This window comes from Anguilla anguilla, chromosome 15, assembly GCF_013347855.1.
Source record: "Anguilla anguilla isolate fAngAng1 chromosome 15, fAngAng1.pri, whole genome shotgun sequence".
Taxonomy (NCBI): domain Eukaryota; kingdom Metazoa; phylum Chordata; class Actinopteri; order Anguilliformes; family Anguillidae; genus Anguilla; species Anguilla anguilla.
The window spans coordinates 8,377,501-8,394,111 of NC_049215.1; the positions used below are offsets into that span (position 1 = coordinate 8,377,501).

Below are 16,611 nucleotides of genomic sequence, written 5' to 3' on the forward strand. Positions count from 1 at the left end.
TACTTCTCTCTAGGGGTTTCGTCATACTTGTTCCTGGTTATGGTTACACACTTTGTTGTACGTCGCTCTGGATAAGAGCGTCTGCCAAATGCCTGTAATGTAATGTAATGCAATGTAGATTAATTGGAACCTGTTTTTAATTGCGCATGCAGATATTCATGCCAAGTCTTGCATCTAGAACTTGCACTCTATTCACATATGAATTTGGCTCTGTGAGCACTTCTGTACATCTGTAGGCAGCCTCATCTGATCTGGGAAGAGCCAGCTGTGATTGGCCACGCTGTGCGACTGGGCATGCTCCTTCAGTCATTCAGCGTCAGCAGTACAGTGGTGAGGTGCACTGTGGGATGCATCACTCATCTTATATTGGCTGTAGTTTGGGGAATTCCTTTTTTTCCCCCACAGCTTTGAATAGGTTTCTGCGCTGTGACAAGAACTTTCCGTCTAAGCGAGGCCTATTTCTCAGCTGTGGGTTGGCCAGTCTGTTCATGCGTCGGGTGTTCTCTTTGTGAATCTTGAATAGAAGCCTTTTTTTAGCGTTTACTCGTATGTCATATGCAATAGAAAGGTGTGCAGATGAGTCCATGCCTGTCGTTGGGGATTTCTGCTGAGTCAGTTGCTTGGAACTCGGATTGCATTGCCTCATATTTCAAGAGTCATCTTTGATGCTCATGCAAAATGCGTGGGGGGGGGGGGGGGGGCAAAAAACATGTGATTATTCTTAGACTCTGGCAAAGTCAACAGCTTTCACAGCTGCGGTTATATTGGCTCAAATAAAAAACTGCCACTTTCGATAGCGATCGCGCTGCGATATCTGGATTAAGGCCTCGCGATCCAGCCGAAGGGCAGCGGAGGTCCAGCTGGGAGCGGCCTGTCGGAAACGTGTTCCCGTTTAACGGGGTTCCTGTTCCGTCAAGTCGGCCAGCTATGAAGCGCATGCGACCGCTCGGGAGGAGAATAACGACATGTGACCGTTCCAGTTGCGGGATAAACATTTTCCTTTTTTTCGTTCCCGGTTCTAACGTCGGTAGTCGAGCGTCTGAAAGCGGGTTTTTTTCCTGGGCTCCGCTTCCTCCTTCTGACCGCTGGAGTCTTGGGGCCTGAGACTCGAGGAGCGCTGGAGAGCGTCTGCGAGCCTGCGGAGATGTCACAGTGCCAGCGGCGGCCGCTGTTCTCGCCTTTGCTGGAGAGACTGTTAGATGTCAGCCAGACAGAGGATGGCTTTGTTCCTTCCTGAGAGGGAGAGACGGAGAGCGGGAGGGAGAGAGAGATGGAGGGACAGAGAGAGAGAGAGAGACAGTATTTAGTAGTTAATTTAACAGTTAATAAATGTTGTTACTGTCATTTATGCTGTTATTGGTGTTGCTGCTTGTTTTTTTTTAAATACAGTCATACTATGGTTGATTATCACTACCCTTTGGCAATATGTATTTTTAAATATGTCATGCCAATAAAGCATTTGAATTTGAATGTGAGAGATAGAGAGAGAATGAGAGATAGACAGAGAGAGATAGAGATAAAATTAGAGAGAGAGAGTGAGGGAGAGAGCGATAGAGAGAGAATGAGAGAAAGAGAGTGAGGGAGAGAGCGATAGAGAGAGAATGAGGGAGAGAGCGATAGAGAGAGATTGAGAGAGAGAGAGTGAGGGAGAGAGCGATAGAGAGAGAATGAGAGAGAGAGAGAGAGAGAGAGAGTGAGGGAGAGAGCGATAGAGAGAGAATGAGAGAGACTGTTTCTCGTTATTCCGTCCAGCCCACACTCATTTCCTCCTGGCAGCGGGAGGCTGCGTAGTAACAGAGCTCGGCGACGCGGTCGCCGTGCCCGCCCCGTCTGATTGGCTCAGAGAGTCTCCCCGTAATGACCTCACTGTGAACGCTGGCTCCACAAACAACCCGGGGATGAGGCCTGATTCAAGTAGCCACATTACAGAGAACCCACCGAATCTAATTAACATTAGCACACACTCACAAGGGCTCTGCCCAGAGTACCACTCGCCTGCAGAATGTGTGTGTGTGTGAGTGTGTGTGTGTGTGTGTGTGTATGTGTGTGCGTGTGTGTCTGTGTGTGTGTGTGTATCTGTGCGTGTGTCTGTGTGTGAGTGTGTGTGTGTGTGTGTCTGTGTGTGCGTGCGTGTGTGTGTGTGTCTGTGTGTGTGCGTGTGTGCGTGTACGTGTCTGTGTGCGTGTGTGTGTGTGTGTGTGTGTGCGCGCGCGTGTGTGTGTGCGTGGGTGTGCGTGTGTGTGTGTGTGGGTGTGTGTGTGTGTGTGTGTGTGCGTGCGTGGGTGTGTGTGTGTGTGTGTGTGTGTGTGTGTGTGTGTGTGTGTGTGGGTGTGTGTGTGTGTGTGTGTGTGTGTGTGTGCGTGTGTGTGTGCCTGTGTATGTGTGTGCGTGTGTGTGGGTGTGTACAGTAGATGGGTTGTGGGTGGTGAGGAAGGTGAAAAGTGGGTCATAAACGGAGATTAAAGTGCATCTTTGATGGCGGGGCAATCGGGAGTTGGATTCAATTTCAGTGGCACCATTTAATTTTTTTCTTCCTTCATGGTTTTCCTCAGCAGTTTTTGCTGTGGTTTTTTCCCCCGCTCGTCTCCCAACCCTTTGCCCGCCCGCCCGCCTGCCCTCTGCCCGCCAGCCTGCCCGCCCTCCTGCTTCCTGCGTTAGCGGTCGTGGCGCGCGGCGTGGCGCGGTCCTTACAGGGGCCGCTCGTGATGAGCGAGGTCCGCCCGGAGCTCCGGGTCACCGTCTCCGAGGGAAACGCGCGCCGCCGCGTCGCTGCGGGGGCGGGAGGGGTTGCGCGATTGGACAGGAGAGAACAGGCAGCGGTTCCCCACAGCCGGGCCAGACTCCCGCGTCTCCCATCTCTTTATTCTCACAGCCGAGCTGCAGCTACAGCAGAGCCTGTACAGCAGAGCCTGCTCACATTTACTAGCCTCGCATAAACTGGATGCAGAAAATCAGAAACGCCATGCCGTTCCAGCCCTAGACAAGGTCTGTAATCGGCCATTAATCGGATGCCTTTGTCACGGGATCTAGGAGGGATTAGATGGAAAATTATTGCTCAAACTCTTTTTTTCTTTCTTCCCCGACTCTACTTACTACTGCTGGTTTTCTTACAGCGTTGTTGGTATATTGGCACTTTTCTTTACCACAATTGTAGCATAATTGTCAATAAAAAGTACAATACCCAAATCGTCATGGGAAAGCAATTCAGGGTAACCGAATAACAAAATAACTTTTATCTGAGCTGTCTGCTCTGTGGAAGGGGGTTAAAACGGAAACCTGCCAGAGATTCCAGCTTTTATCTCAAATTCCCATCTCGGTGAAGATTTTTTTTTTTCCCGGTGGGAACTAAGCCCCTGTGGATGCCCGTGTTTGTTTATCGTGTGCAGAGATTTGCGAGAGCTCTTTTTCCCCGGCAACCTGCTGCAATCTGCTGCCCTTCAGAGTTCAGATGGGTGCGGAGACCGATAACGTGTTTTTGGAGTGAGACATCAAGCAGATTAAGGGCCAGGTTATCGCCTTCTCCTGAAATATATCCACAGCTCCACCGCTCGCCAAACTTCCGCTGCTCTCAATGTTGTGTTTTTTTCCCCCCAGTATTTTTTTTTCCTTTCCGTTTATTCACGGTAAAAAAAAAAAGTAACAGATGTTTGGCTTATTTTAGGTCTCTGTTATTGCATCCTTACATTCCTTGGACATGTAAGACGTAGTGGTGCGGCACGGTGGTGAGGTTGATAGCACTGTCACCTCGCAGTGTGGAGGGTTCTGTGTGGAGTTTGCACGTTCTACTCGTGTCCGTGTGGGTTTCCTCTGGGTACTCTGGTTTCCTCCCAGAGTCCAAAGACATGAGGGCTAGGCTAATTGCAGACTCTGAATTGCCCGTAGGTGTGAGTGCGTGAGTGAAAGGTGTGTGTGCCCTGCGATAAATTGGTGACCTGTCCAGGGTGTATTCCTGCCTCTTACCCACTGCATGCTGGGATAGGCAACCCCCCCACCCAATGACCCTGACCAGGAATAAGCGGGTTAGATAATGGATACTATGGACGGATAAGAAATGTGTCCCTTGATTTATGTGTAAAAGCCAGTGTGTGTGTATGTCTGTCTGTCTGTCTGTCTGTCTGTGTGTGTGTGTGTGTGTATGTATGTATGTGTGTGTGCGCGTGTGTGTGTAGTGCGTGTGTGTCTGTGCATAGAAAGTACAAAGAGACCTCATTTCTGGCACAGCTGGATGACCTCACAGAGTAGGAGAATTGCGCAGGGGAAGGTGCGTTTGCCTGAGAGCCAGACGCCAGGTTTAATGAGTCTGCCCTGTCTCCCTCAGACGGCCGCTGGGTGGACCCGCAGCGAGAGGCCCTGACCTTCACCAGTGAGTCTGGAGTGCGGAGGACTAGGCTAGGTGAGGCCCTGACCTTTCAGAGTACTTATTTACGCTTGGATTTAATGAGAGCAAGCAGTCGGGCAGAAATAAAAAAATATTGGAAAAGATTGCTAGTATTGTACGTTGAACAACGATCGAAAAACATAATTGTTTTTTTTTTTTGGGGTGGGGGTGCATTTCTTTCCTGTTTATATTAAGAAGTTTATGTTGTTGTTAACAATGTTGGAATGCTTAGGATTTAACAGGGTGTACATGATTTTCTGAAGGGATTCCTTTTTTATTTTTCGTGAGAAAATGTACGCAATAATCACAGGCTCCTACAGAATATTATTTCCCTTGTGGGTAGGCTTGGGAACATGTAAACATTTTTCCCCTCTCTAAATCTCAGGGAGATTGAAACATCTGTGCCTATGAGGACATGTCTATAGTAGACATTTCCTATTTCCCCAATAGGCACACTGATGTTACATACAGTGCACACACACACACACGCACACACACGCTTATTGCAGTGTGTTGAATGCTGATGTCAAACAAGCTTTTCGATCCGTCTAGTACAAAACAGGAGTATATGTATCCTGTGTATATAATGCATATAAACAGTAATGTACCACAATGCTAGTTCTGCCAGGACTGTAATTATAATGGACCATTTCCTGCTTTAAAGGTGACATCAGCGCACAATGCCCCGACAGAGAGCTTGTAGCTGAGCCTCTACCGCAGTAATGCATAGCAAGGGGATTAAAGGCATATAACTCACTGATAGAAGGCTGTGAAATTGGATCCCATCACACCCTGTAGTCCCTTGAATGAATCTTCTCACGTTTCCATTGTTGCCCCAACAGACAGGTTTAATACTCCTAGCATTATGTCATTTGTCTTTTTTCTTTTTCTTTCTCCTGTTTTTTAAAATAAGAGACATGTGCAAAACGCGGGCATTGGCTCTCAGAGCGCGTGTGTGTGTGTGCGTGCGTGCGTGTGTGTCTGCGTGTGTGTGTGTGTGTCTGCGTGTGTGTGTGCACATGTGTACATGTGTGTTTTGCTGTGGGAAATGGGTTCAGTGCAGTGGTCAATGACATGGCCTTTATCTTTGATGTTTGCTGTTCACAGGAGATTTGGTCAGAGTGAGTTCATTTTGTAAATAGCATCGGGGGGGGGGGGAAAGGCACTGTGTCTGACCTTGGATAATATCTGATAGCGGTTGTTTCTCTTCTGCCGCACGCTGACCTTTTTACTGGCTGCTGTTTGTTTTCAGGGACTTTTCCAGCGGGTCCGAGGTGTTTTGAAATGTGTCTGTCTGATTTATCGCTGGCCTATGGCCAAAGCCGTTCTCCTGGCGGTGCTGGGAAGTTAATTGAAACTGCACGGACAGGTGCTCTTTGCCGTGTGAATGCATTCAGTGCGTCTGGATATTCAAGAGGTCATGATGTCAGGGGTAATGTCATCAAGATCGTGGAGGATGTGGGTTTAATACACTAGTGTTTTTGTGTGGACCAGTGATGTCATCGCTGATGTAGTCAGGTGGGCGGGGACTGTAACTGTCACTCTTCCCCCCCCCCCCCCCCAGGTGGTGAGATGCACACCCACAGCGGTCAGCGCAGGTACCCGGCCGGAGGCGGCCCCAACCTGGAGCCGGGCGGCGGCTCGCACCCCTACGGCCCGGAGGACATATTCCGGCTGAGTCTGGCCAAGGGCGTGTCCATGTCCCTGCCCTCCTCGCCCCTGCTGCCCCGCCAGGCCTACATGATGCCCTCCCGCTCCAGCAAGAGATCCCCAGGTACTGCATCCCCCTCTTTTTATGCTCTCTCTCTGTCTTTCTTTCTCTCACTCTTTCTCCCGACTTCTCTCTCTCTCTCACACACACACACACTCTATCTCTCTTTCTCTCTCTCTCTCTCTCTCTCTCTCTCTCTCTCTCTTCTCCTCTGTTCCTCCAACTAGCCGGCCTGTAGCAGAACAGGCACAGTGTAGCAGGTAAATTAGCATTAGCGCCCCTATCTTTAGAGTAATGAGCTTTGAAATCCATGAAAGCTGCTGTATGAATTCAGTCCATAGTCTCTCCCTATATAATATTATGAGATAAAAAATGATTTCTTGTGTTCTTTTTTCTAATTATACTTGGAACTAAAAGATATGTCCTCAAGCGTAACTCAGTGTAACACCAGGGCAGTGCTGTGGCTGGGCTTCCTTTAGAAAGGCTCAGCGCCACCGCTCCTGAGCACGTGACTGTGAGGTCACAGGGGGGCGGGGCGTTCGTTTGCTTTGCTCCCGGCCCCTCTGTTTGATCAGCTTCTGTCCGAGACCCCGCTGCCCAGCGGGGCTTAGAGAGTACGCCCCCCCCTCCCCCGGTGACCGTGCTTATTTACACTGGGGGTGTGTGGGGGGGGGGTGACGCACGGGCCTTTCCGTAGGGCACGCTCGGCGACGCATCCGCATCTGGCTCCCCCCCCCTCCCCCCCCCCCCCCCAACAGGGCCGCCGGCGAGCGTGCGAGCTTCAAAGCTCCGAGGCCCCCGCATCTGGGCACGCCCCGCGCCCCCCCCCCCCCCCCCCCGCCCTTTTGTTTTCAGGAAACTGCGCGGCGAGGAACGAGGCCGGTGGCGCAGCTGCACAGGCCTGGCCCTGCGCTCTCGCAGCTGGAATGAGTCTGCCGTGCGGCCTGTGCCTGGAGGTGTGTGCGCTGATATTCAGCGCTAAGTACGGCAAGAAATGGCAGGAATTAATTGTTTTTCATTGGAGCGGTCTGTCTGCTATAAATCTTCACTCACCTCAATGTTTTTTTTGCTTTTTAAAGTTTCTGCACACGCCGCTCTCGTCAGTTTTTTAACAGCCGGACAGACGTGTGTTGTCATGCCGGCGATATTGAAAGCGGGGTTTTTTTGACGGAGCAGGCTCGAACGCTCACTCACTTCAGGTAGGACGTAATTAACCTGCTTCTGGAAGCTCCGCGCTGCGGCTGCCTGCCCACATCAAAACGGTTTTTGCGGCGTGCCGAAAGAAACTTCGTCTGTCGGCTGGAAGATGAAACGGACTCGACAATGCGCGTGGGGCGTGGCTGAAGCGGCTTTTCTTCGCTACCGCGCCGCGCCGCGGCCGAGAGAGGGCCGCGGTAGAGACCGCGTCGGGCGTGCGGGCGCAGGAAAGGCAGCGCGCTCAGAGGCAGAGGAGACGAAGGACCCGCATCCTCCGCAGGCAGCGTCTCCTGTGAAGACTGAGTTAGCGGTAAACAGGAAGTGAGGGAGGAGGGGCAGTGGCTGAGGAGGTCAGTCTGCGAAAGGAGGGGAGGGTGGGGGGTAGGTGGGTGGGGGTGGGGGTTGGGGAGGTGGAATAAATGGGCTGTTGCCTGTCACAGAGAGGTGCCGAGAGCGGGTCAGGAGAGGGGTCTCATAAGAATGACAAAAGGAAGCGTCGCCTCTCTGACAAAGAGCCCGACGCCCCTGTCAGACGGAGCTGGGGGGGGTGTGCGCTGGCGGGTGAAGTAGCGGGAAGGTGGGAACGTGTAAACCCTCCGCTCCGGGGCCGCAGGGCTGGGCTGTTTTGTTGAAACGGAGGCCCGGCAGCCTGTGGTTAATGGAGGCCGTGCGAAAGCCTGTGAGCTCCAGACTCTGAGGCTCGCGCGGGCTGGCCGGGCGACACGCCCACTGCTCCGCCCGTCTGAGACGGAGAGGCCGGCGCCGACGATCCCTCTCCCTCTTCCCGAGGGTGGGGAAACGCCGCGGCGCCACGGTCGCCCCGCGTTTACGAGCGCAGCGAGAGAGGCCGACTAAAAGAGCGCCGCGCGGTCTGAGGCACGGCCGCGGAAGCTTCCGCGCGCACGCTCCTCGTCCAGCAGGGGGCGTTTCGGCGAGAGGCGCAGGCTCGCCACGGTTGCGGTCGTGCGCGGTTGTGAGTCAGAAGGGGCGGTGGGGTTTTCGACTCCACGGCACCCTCCTCTGGCCGTCGGACGCTCACCGCAGCGCGCGCACGCGCACGGTCACAGACCTCCCTCACCCTCCAGCGTCTCCCGCGGGGAAGCCTTTGCATGAGAGCGCTTCTGGGAGCACGTCGCTCTTCAGAAATACGGATATTTGAATGCGCGTCACACACCCCCTCTACCTCCAGGGGAGAGCAGGGCTGGAGCGATCCTCAGCCCTGCTGTGAGGGGGGCTAGGAGGATTGGGGGGAAGGAGGGGGGTGGGGGGGTGGGGGGGGGCCTTGGAGGATGGGGGGAAGGAGGGGGGTGGGGGGAGCTTGGAGGATGGGGGGAAGGGGAGGCTGGATATTTACCTGCGAATCTGGCTTTGTAAGTCACCTCCCACGAATGGAACTCTCAGAAGTGGCAAAGTCGTGCGAGTCCAGCGCGGCTCGCGATTGGCTCGCGGCGCTCGCCGTTCTCAGTGCGCTCTTGGGAAGCGTAAAAACGGCGAGTCGTGTCTCCTTTTACGGCTCCCCACTGGCCGGCTCGCCGTTTCGGTCTGCGCATCTGCAGGCCCGGTCCCCGGAAAAGCAGGGTCCGCTGCGGCCATTTTGTGCCGAGGTCGTTAACGCTCGCGCATTAATTATCGCGGTCGGCCAATTATTCGCCTGATTGAAGGTTGTCTCTTTTTTTTTTTGGCAGCAGGTGTCTCGACAGCGTTTTACGGATGCTCCGCAGGAGGGCTGTGAAAAGGCCGGTGCTTTCTTTCGCTTACTCTTCTCTCAGCCGGTAATCCTGGCTCGTCTCCATTTCAGCGGTAACCAGCCATGGCCTTGGCCCATTTTGGCAATTTAATAACCACATTTTTTTTTCTTTCTTTCTCTCCCAATTGAAATGGCCGTTGTATTCGAAGGCCCGTACCATCAACCTTGTCTGAGAACAATTCTCTTCTGAAGTGTGTCCTGCTAACCGTTACTAGCCGCGTATTCTCTGTATGTAGGAGGAGTGCACCCCCTGTCCCTTTACCCCCACCTCTCACAAAGAAACAGAAATACATTTTACAGAGCGTTCTCTGATTGTAGCTGACTGTACCTCAGAATTGCTGCTGCGTAGATGTCCAAGAACCTCAGTTCTATAAAGCCTCCTTTTATAGGAATGTTCTTTAAGGAGCGGCGACTGGGGAATCAGACTGAGTGGGTTTCGAGTTAAGAGCACGATCACAAGAATCCCATTTCACCTACCGGCACTCTTATCACAAGCCTTGCCTTTGTGTGTGTCTAACGGAGAGCCCTCAATTCAGCCAGAGGTCAGCGAAGGCACTGGTGAGGGATGATGTGGTCCTGCGCTCACTGACTCACATTATGAGTCTGTGGTCCTGTGGTCAGTGACTCTCACATTATGAGTCTGTGGTCCTGCAGTCAGTGACTCTCACATTATGAGTCTGTGGTCCTGCGATCAGTGACTCTCACATTATGAGTCTGTGGTCCTGCAGTCAGTGACTCTCACATTATGAGTCTGTGGTCCTGCGGTCTGTGACTTTCACATTATGAGTCTGTGGTCCTGCGGTCAGTGACTCTCCTGCGGTCATTATGAGGCAGGAGAGTAGGACATTAGGGGCCCATTCCTTCCACTTTGCAGTGAATTTGGGCGCAATCCTCACACAGAGGAAAACCCGTTTCAGAAAGTAAAAGTCTTCCCCGGTATTTTGTTCCAGTTACCTGGATTTGCATTAGCCAGGAGGTAGAAGTAATTCATAAAATCAGCTGGCTGAGTTCACGGGTGGAAGAAACGCATGGCAGGACTTTTACTCTCTGACCCCTGGACTTTCCTCCTCTGTCTGTCACCCAGTGGCCCCTGAGCACCCGGAGCGGGGCTCCAAGAGAAGCAGGAACGCCAGCAGAGCCTCTCCCGCTGTGTTTAACCTGGGCAGATTACGCGAAGTTTAGCACAGCCTCATTCATCTTCCTGAGCATGTTACTAATGGTGAAGTGTTCCTGAAGCCAGGACATTGTGCACACGCGCTTTGGTATAATGCGTAAGAAACAACCCGACCCAGTGGTAATGATGCGTTGTATTTGACCAGCTGTGTGGTGACGCCTTAGGAGAATAGTCGCGTATGATTGGGTTGTCTGAACAGTGCGTAAAGACGGATAAATTAGAGCGCTGCGTGGGACTGCATCAGAGGGTATTGATTTAAGGCGCTCTACGGGGTTTTGTGAATAGTAAAAGCTCAGCGGTCCAACAAGTAGCATGTTTGCAGGCAGTAGAGCACGGCTTTGATGCAGTTTGTAATGACAGGATTAGACTGATTTTGTTACGGTATAAAACTCCCGCGAATCTGCCACAGGTTGATTCAGTATCGATGGGTTAGCCGCCGCCTTGCGTATTTTCTTTTGCCTGCGGCTGTTGTTATCTCAACCTCCGACATTAAATTAGGAGAGCAGAGAGAGGCACGTGATTTCCCCCCGTGGCTCGTGATGTCAGCGGCCGGTTCTTATCACACCGCTGTGTGTGAGCTGGCTGCTCACACGGACAGGAGTCGGAGAAAGACTCTTCACACGAACCGTAACAGGCAGACTTGCAGTTACGTGATTTACCAGCAGGCGGCGCTGGTGTGTGATGAGAGGCTGTAAGCCCGACCCTCCCTCCCTCCCATGGTCATGGCTAGAGCCAGTGCTGCCAAGCACACATACACAGACACAGACACGCACACATACACAGACACGCACTCACTCACGCGATCCGCACTCACCCACAGTCAGCTCTCAACCAACACAAGAGGAATTGCCCTTAGCATCTACCATAATACTCCTTTGACGTCAATTTATTCAGTAGAAGCAGTATCCCGTGGGGAGTCTGTGAGAGATGTATAGCTCAACTCCCGCAGATAGGGAGATTATGGCCTCCAGCAACAAACCTGATTTCCGCAAGGGACACGAGGTATCATTAACCGAAACGGTCCCTGTTCCACTTTTCAAATATCTCATTCGAGCAGGAGACATTTTTTCACATTTCATTTTTTTTTGTTTAGCAACCCATTTAAAAAGGTGTCTGGTTTAGAAACGTATTAGCAACCAAAACGCACCGGAGATATGGGTTTTTTTTTAGTTCCGTCCTCATTACCCCAAGACAGGTGGGTGGGAATATCAGACATGACCATGAAACATGCATGAAGCATTAAGGCCAATTTGCAATTCTTCCACATCCTCCAGCGTCCGAACCGCATTGCTAAAGGAAGAAAAATGTTGACTGTGAATAAAATGAATAGAATATTGAGCTGCTTGCCATTACCATGCATGTAACATACACATCTGTGCTTCTCGTGCTCCTGTAACTACGCATTACACCATTAACCTCGGACATGCGAAAAATGATCGCGTTTCTGTGTACGGGGTTCTGACGTATTAGGATTTCTGTGTATCAAGACCCTCTGTTTAGCCCTCAGCGGGTCCAGGGCAGGGTTAATTGGAAGGAGAGCGGAATTTGGCTTGGTGGTAAGGGGTCGTTGTGACTCTGACCACATCGGCTGCGTGGGCAGTGGGAACACTCTCTCAGTGCCATTTTCTCCAGAGCCGGATAATGGCAGCGTGTCCACACAGCAGACAGAAGCGCATTGTTGCGGTCCCCCTCACAGACGATGTCATACATGGCAAACGAACAGAAAAGTGGCAAGAAGTCCATCTGAAGGAATTCCCCGAATCTTTGAAGGCTTTTGAAACGGCTCTTTATTCATTACCTTCGCCCAGACTGTAATAATAGGAACAGACGGACTGCGTTCTGCTATTCGGCAGACGTTTTATTTGTTCGCTTCTGGCTTCAGATTACTCGATCTGCGAATTTTAAATTAAGTTCAAAATGAAATTTGTTCCACCAGTTCTGAACCTTTTACCCGCGAAGGCTCTGAAATGCTCTGTAATTGAAAGCCTAAGTGTGCGATAATCATCCGAGAGCGGCTAATTCCGGTTAATTGGACACAAATGTTCATTCTCCAATAATGTGTGGCGGCATCGTCCGTGAGCCGGATGGTGATGTTGATTGAAGTGAACCCTAAACACTGAAAAAACAACACGTGTACAATATGAGTGGACATCGTTCCGTCACTAACTGATTGTGAATGCGTTTATAAGTGCTTCAGTCTTGGTTGAGAGTTTTGTTGTGTGCCTAAGCAGCGACACTGAAATAGGCTGTGCAGACCAGTAGCCTGTGTCTCTCCGATGTAATCTCAGTAATCTCTTTTTTTATTTGATCTGTTGGCCGTAATGCACGCCCTGCCGTATACAGCGCGTCAGCGTTTTTACCTCGTCCTAAAAACCCGATTAGGTGTAACTCCGTCTTTCTGTTTGCAGAGCTTGTGGTTCTTTGCTCTTGCTCATTTACCAGTTTAATGCTCGTTATAGTAGTTTTGTTCTTGTTTGTTTAATTTAGTATAATGCTCAATAGGGTAGTTGATCATTTCTCTACGAAGACTGCGTTTCTTGCGCTTGCTCTATATTATTTCCCCTCTGGGGGATGACTGCGCTTTGATCCCTGATCTTCGCGCTTTTGTTTGCATTGTAAATCACTGTGGATTAGAGCGTCTGCTAAATGCCAGGAAAGTGAAAAGGGAAAGGAATCCCTCAGACGCATCCGTGTGGAATTGCGCGTGCCAACACACGGATTGCTCTCGGCCTCTCCCTACCGGTCGGAACCTGGTCCAGGTCGGTTGATACGACCGAGCTGAAGAAGATAATTTTGAAGAGCAAAATTCTTCTGACGCCATAACTGAAAGCATGTTTTTATTCGTGTGAAAAAGGCGGACGCTCCAGAGCTGGAATACAGATGCTTTGTGCGAACTGGCCGCTTGCATAGCCTACTCTGCGTGATTGCCATTTTATTTGTTCTGCTCTTAAGCCGGGCCTACCCCTTCAATAGCAAATAAGCACAAAGTCAACATCAGCTCTGTGTAGTATGCAGTATTTTAATTATCTCGCTCAAAAAGGTTCTCATGGCTAGGTTATCTTCTTGGGTTTTGCCTTTAGTGAATTTAGTTTTTCATCAACGCCCACACAAAACTTTGTTCCGGCTTTGTAATGCTTTGTGACTGCTTCCTGAAGTAAACGCGGGCCTCTTTTGGGGCCCAAGCCCCTGTCTCGATTCGCTGAAAAGCACATAATCTTTAGGAGGTGTGTCAGCTTTTAAAAAGGACCATGTTGGTCATCTGGTCTCAATGCCAAGGAGGTAGTAAATTATTCAGCCTGTAGGTGGCGCTTTCGTCATCAGTCATCTTTCAGAACCGTTTTTTCATGACATCATCGCCTTCGCTGTTATGGCTGCTGAATAATAAAACAAAAGACTTAATATTTTGAGTAAAAAAATAACTAATTAAATAAAGATAAATCACATTACTCTATATATACTAGTGTAGAATAGAAACCTCATCGTTTAATGTAGAAAATGACCTTTGGCTTCACATTAAAGAAACGGTTTTTTGACGCACTGACACGCACCATAAAAACACCAGGAGCATCCATTCATCAGGATCCATATTTTTCATCTATTTCGTCTATTACAAACATCTTAATACCAAAAATTTTGAATGGCCATTTAATTAGAAGAAGGAAAAATGGTGTTTCTTAGCAAAAACTGTGCCTTTTTATATTCCATGTGTGCATTTGTGTAGAATATGCATTTAAATATCTTTTAAAAAGTATTGAATCTCTGTGGCACTGTCCTTGGGTGATGCTGTACAATTTTCAAAATATTTCTACGAGCCCCCCCACCCCATGATATTTGAAAGTAATCCCTAATATCTATAGCCTCTACCTTGAATGAATGCTTTTCTTTGGCCTCATGTCCTCAGGCCAGCATTAAAACCACACTTAATTGGTTCCGTGTTAATTGGCTCAGGCCTGACCGCGTGATAGGCCAGCTCTCTGTGCCAGCGCACCGGCCGTTTCAGACCTGAGCGTGTGACAGGACCTGCTTTCTGAAGCTTGCGTCCTCAGCTTAGCCAACCCCGCGGCACAGGAGTCCAGCTGTCAATTCCACATGGGTGAATTCCACCCTCATGAGACCGTCGGGTGTACAGGTAGCGCTGCATGGAACCGCCTCGTTGCTCCTTCCATTTTGAAGGTAACACACCTGTGGCTGCCACCATTGGTTTGTTGGCGTATTGCCTACATTGCTGTGTGTGTGTCCTGTTTCTCGAAATGAGATGCTCATTTTAAAGTTGATGATTTTTTGTATGTATCCACATGCGCTGTACCAAAAAATATATATATATATTTTTTTCTTCTTGTATAAGCTGTGTGTGCGTGTGGGTTGTAAGCTAATTGTGCAGTTGACCTGGTATCGAGTTGTTGCCGTGGGTTGCAGGATATGTATCTTCTTGTCTGTGCATTTCATGTCGAGGGACCATAGATGGCAGCATAAATCTAGCTGTTGCTTAAAGCGGGCGGTGCTAATGTGGCTCAGCATGGAGGCTGGAATAACGTCAGCGCTCCCGTACCAGGGGCTCGGTCACGTACGCGGAGCCGCCGCCGCCGCCGCTCTGTTTATCATTCACAGCCTGGGCTCACGTTGCAGGTGAATCAACAGAGCACGTGGGAACGAGATCTCAGAACACTGACAGCATTCACCGCCTAATCTCTGTGTTGCGGCTAAGGTTGCTCATGTAGTCATTTGATTATAGAGTAAACGAAGAGCGCAGAACTGGGTTAGGTCAACGTGAGCGGCTCGCGTATTTGAAGATTTAAGATTTGTTGTTGCAGCGGTGTGGCCTAGTTCAGAAACGTGAATTTTTAGCAGAAGGTTATGGGTTCGAATCCCAAGTGGAGCACTGTTCAGGTACCCTTCTGCACTTAACCTGGCTTACTTCAGGACTGTAAATGCCCAGCTCCAAGTATTATATCTAAAATATAATATCTGTAATTCAGGTTATATAAATGTGACTACCGCGCAAACACAGGGTATGGTGATAATGTAGCTGCCTCTTAAATGCTTTTTTTTTCCCCTTTTTTTTTTTAGCCATGCCTAAATCTCCAGCTGGTTAAACATCTGGCTGTTTTCTCTTATATTTTTTTATAAAGCCCCCACCACCCCAGCCTCCACCCCCCCCCCATTTAAAGGGAGGCAAGGACGGCTCATTTAGCCTCCAGGGGCGCAGTTAAAATGCGAGGCGGGGGCTATTTATACTGCAAATAGGCTAACGTCTTGAGCTAGCCGAGCGAGCCGCGCGGAGCGTCCTCCTGTTTTAAGGCGGGCGATCGAGCGCGGGGCTCGAATGCGGGTTTGGGCGCGGCCCCCCCCCCCCCCCTCCCCCTCCCCTCCCCCTGTTCTGCGCGATGAATCCGTTTGTTGCGCCAGCGGACAAACGGCCTTTTGAGCACCCGGGAAACGGGGGGGGGGGGGGCGTGAATGGGAGAGCCGGAGAGCCGCCCGTCAACATCCCCCCGTCACCCAGAGAAAGGGCCGGTGGGCGGGCCCTTTGAGTAGGGCGGGGTCAGCGCTCTGACCCGGGGACGGCGGTGTGAAGGACACGCTGGGGGCGGGAGCTGGGGGGTGGGGGTGGGGGGGGGGCAGATACAGCAGCCTTCTGTGTACAGGCACGGTTGCTACGGAGAAATACAGTGCCCTCACGCTGGGGAGTGCGTCACTGGTGGGTGAAAATGTCCGCTTTATTCACTGTGTGTGTGTGCGCGTGTGCGTGTGCGTGTGTGTGTGTGTGAGTGGGTGTGTGCGTGCGTGTGTGTGGTTGGTGTGTGTGTGTGTGTGTGTGTGTGTATGTATACACCTGCACACATGCACATGCACATTCACTCATGCAAACTGCACAGACACACCAACCACACACACATTTATGTGCCCACACACTGACACACACACACACACGCGCACACACCCACTCACACACCACACACACACACACATGTGAAGTTGTAATCTGATTGCGGCGGCTTCCTGTTGCTGTTTCTATTCTGGAAGCGGGGCTGGTGTTTTATGTGGGCTGAGCGCAGCTGTGCCGTCCGAGCTGAGAGCTGACAGACAGCGGGGCTGTCGGCACAGGAGCCCAATCTGCCTGCCAGCCCCCTGGCCCGCCTGCCCCGTCCCACCAGGACATTCTAATTCCTCATCTCAAATCCCATCTGGAAAAAGTTAATCCAGCAAGAATTTACTCTCTCTCTCCGTCTCTCTCTCTCCCCCGTCTGTCTCTCTCTCTCGCTCTCTCTCTGTCCCGTCTGTCTCTCTCTCTCCCCCTCCCATCTCTCCCTCCCTCTCTCTCTCTCTCTCCCTCTCCCTCCCTCCCTCTCTCCCTCTCTCTCTCTCCCTCTCTCTCTCTCTCTCTCTCTCTCTCTCTCTCTCTC

The 16,611-nt window shown here is 50.9% G+C and overlaps 1 protein-coding gene across 6 annotated transcripts in view; it reads left to right on the top strand.

Annotated features, from left to right (window-relative positions):
* LOC118213753 (protein TANC1-like) overlaps positions 1 to 16,611 on the top strand; it is a 138,681-nt gene that overhangs the window by 48,202 nt on the left and 73,868 nt on the right. For all 6 annotated transcript variants that reach the window (XM_035392869.1, XM_035392868.1, XM_035392862.1 and 3 more), the window contains exons 3-4: positions 4,319 to 4,393; positions 5,943 to 6,152. In XM_035392869.1, coding sequence (XP_035248760.1) covers positions 4,319 to 4,393; positions 5,943 to 6,152 — 285 coding nt within the window. The remainder of the gene's footprint in view (positions 1 to 4,318; positions 4,394 to 5,942; positions 6,153 to 16,611) is intronic.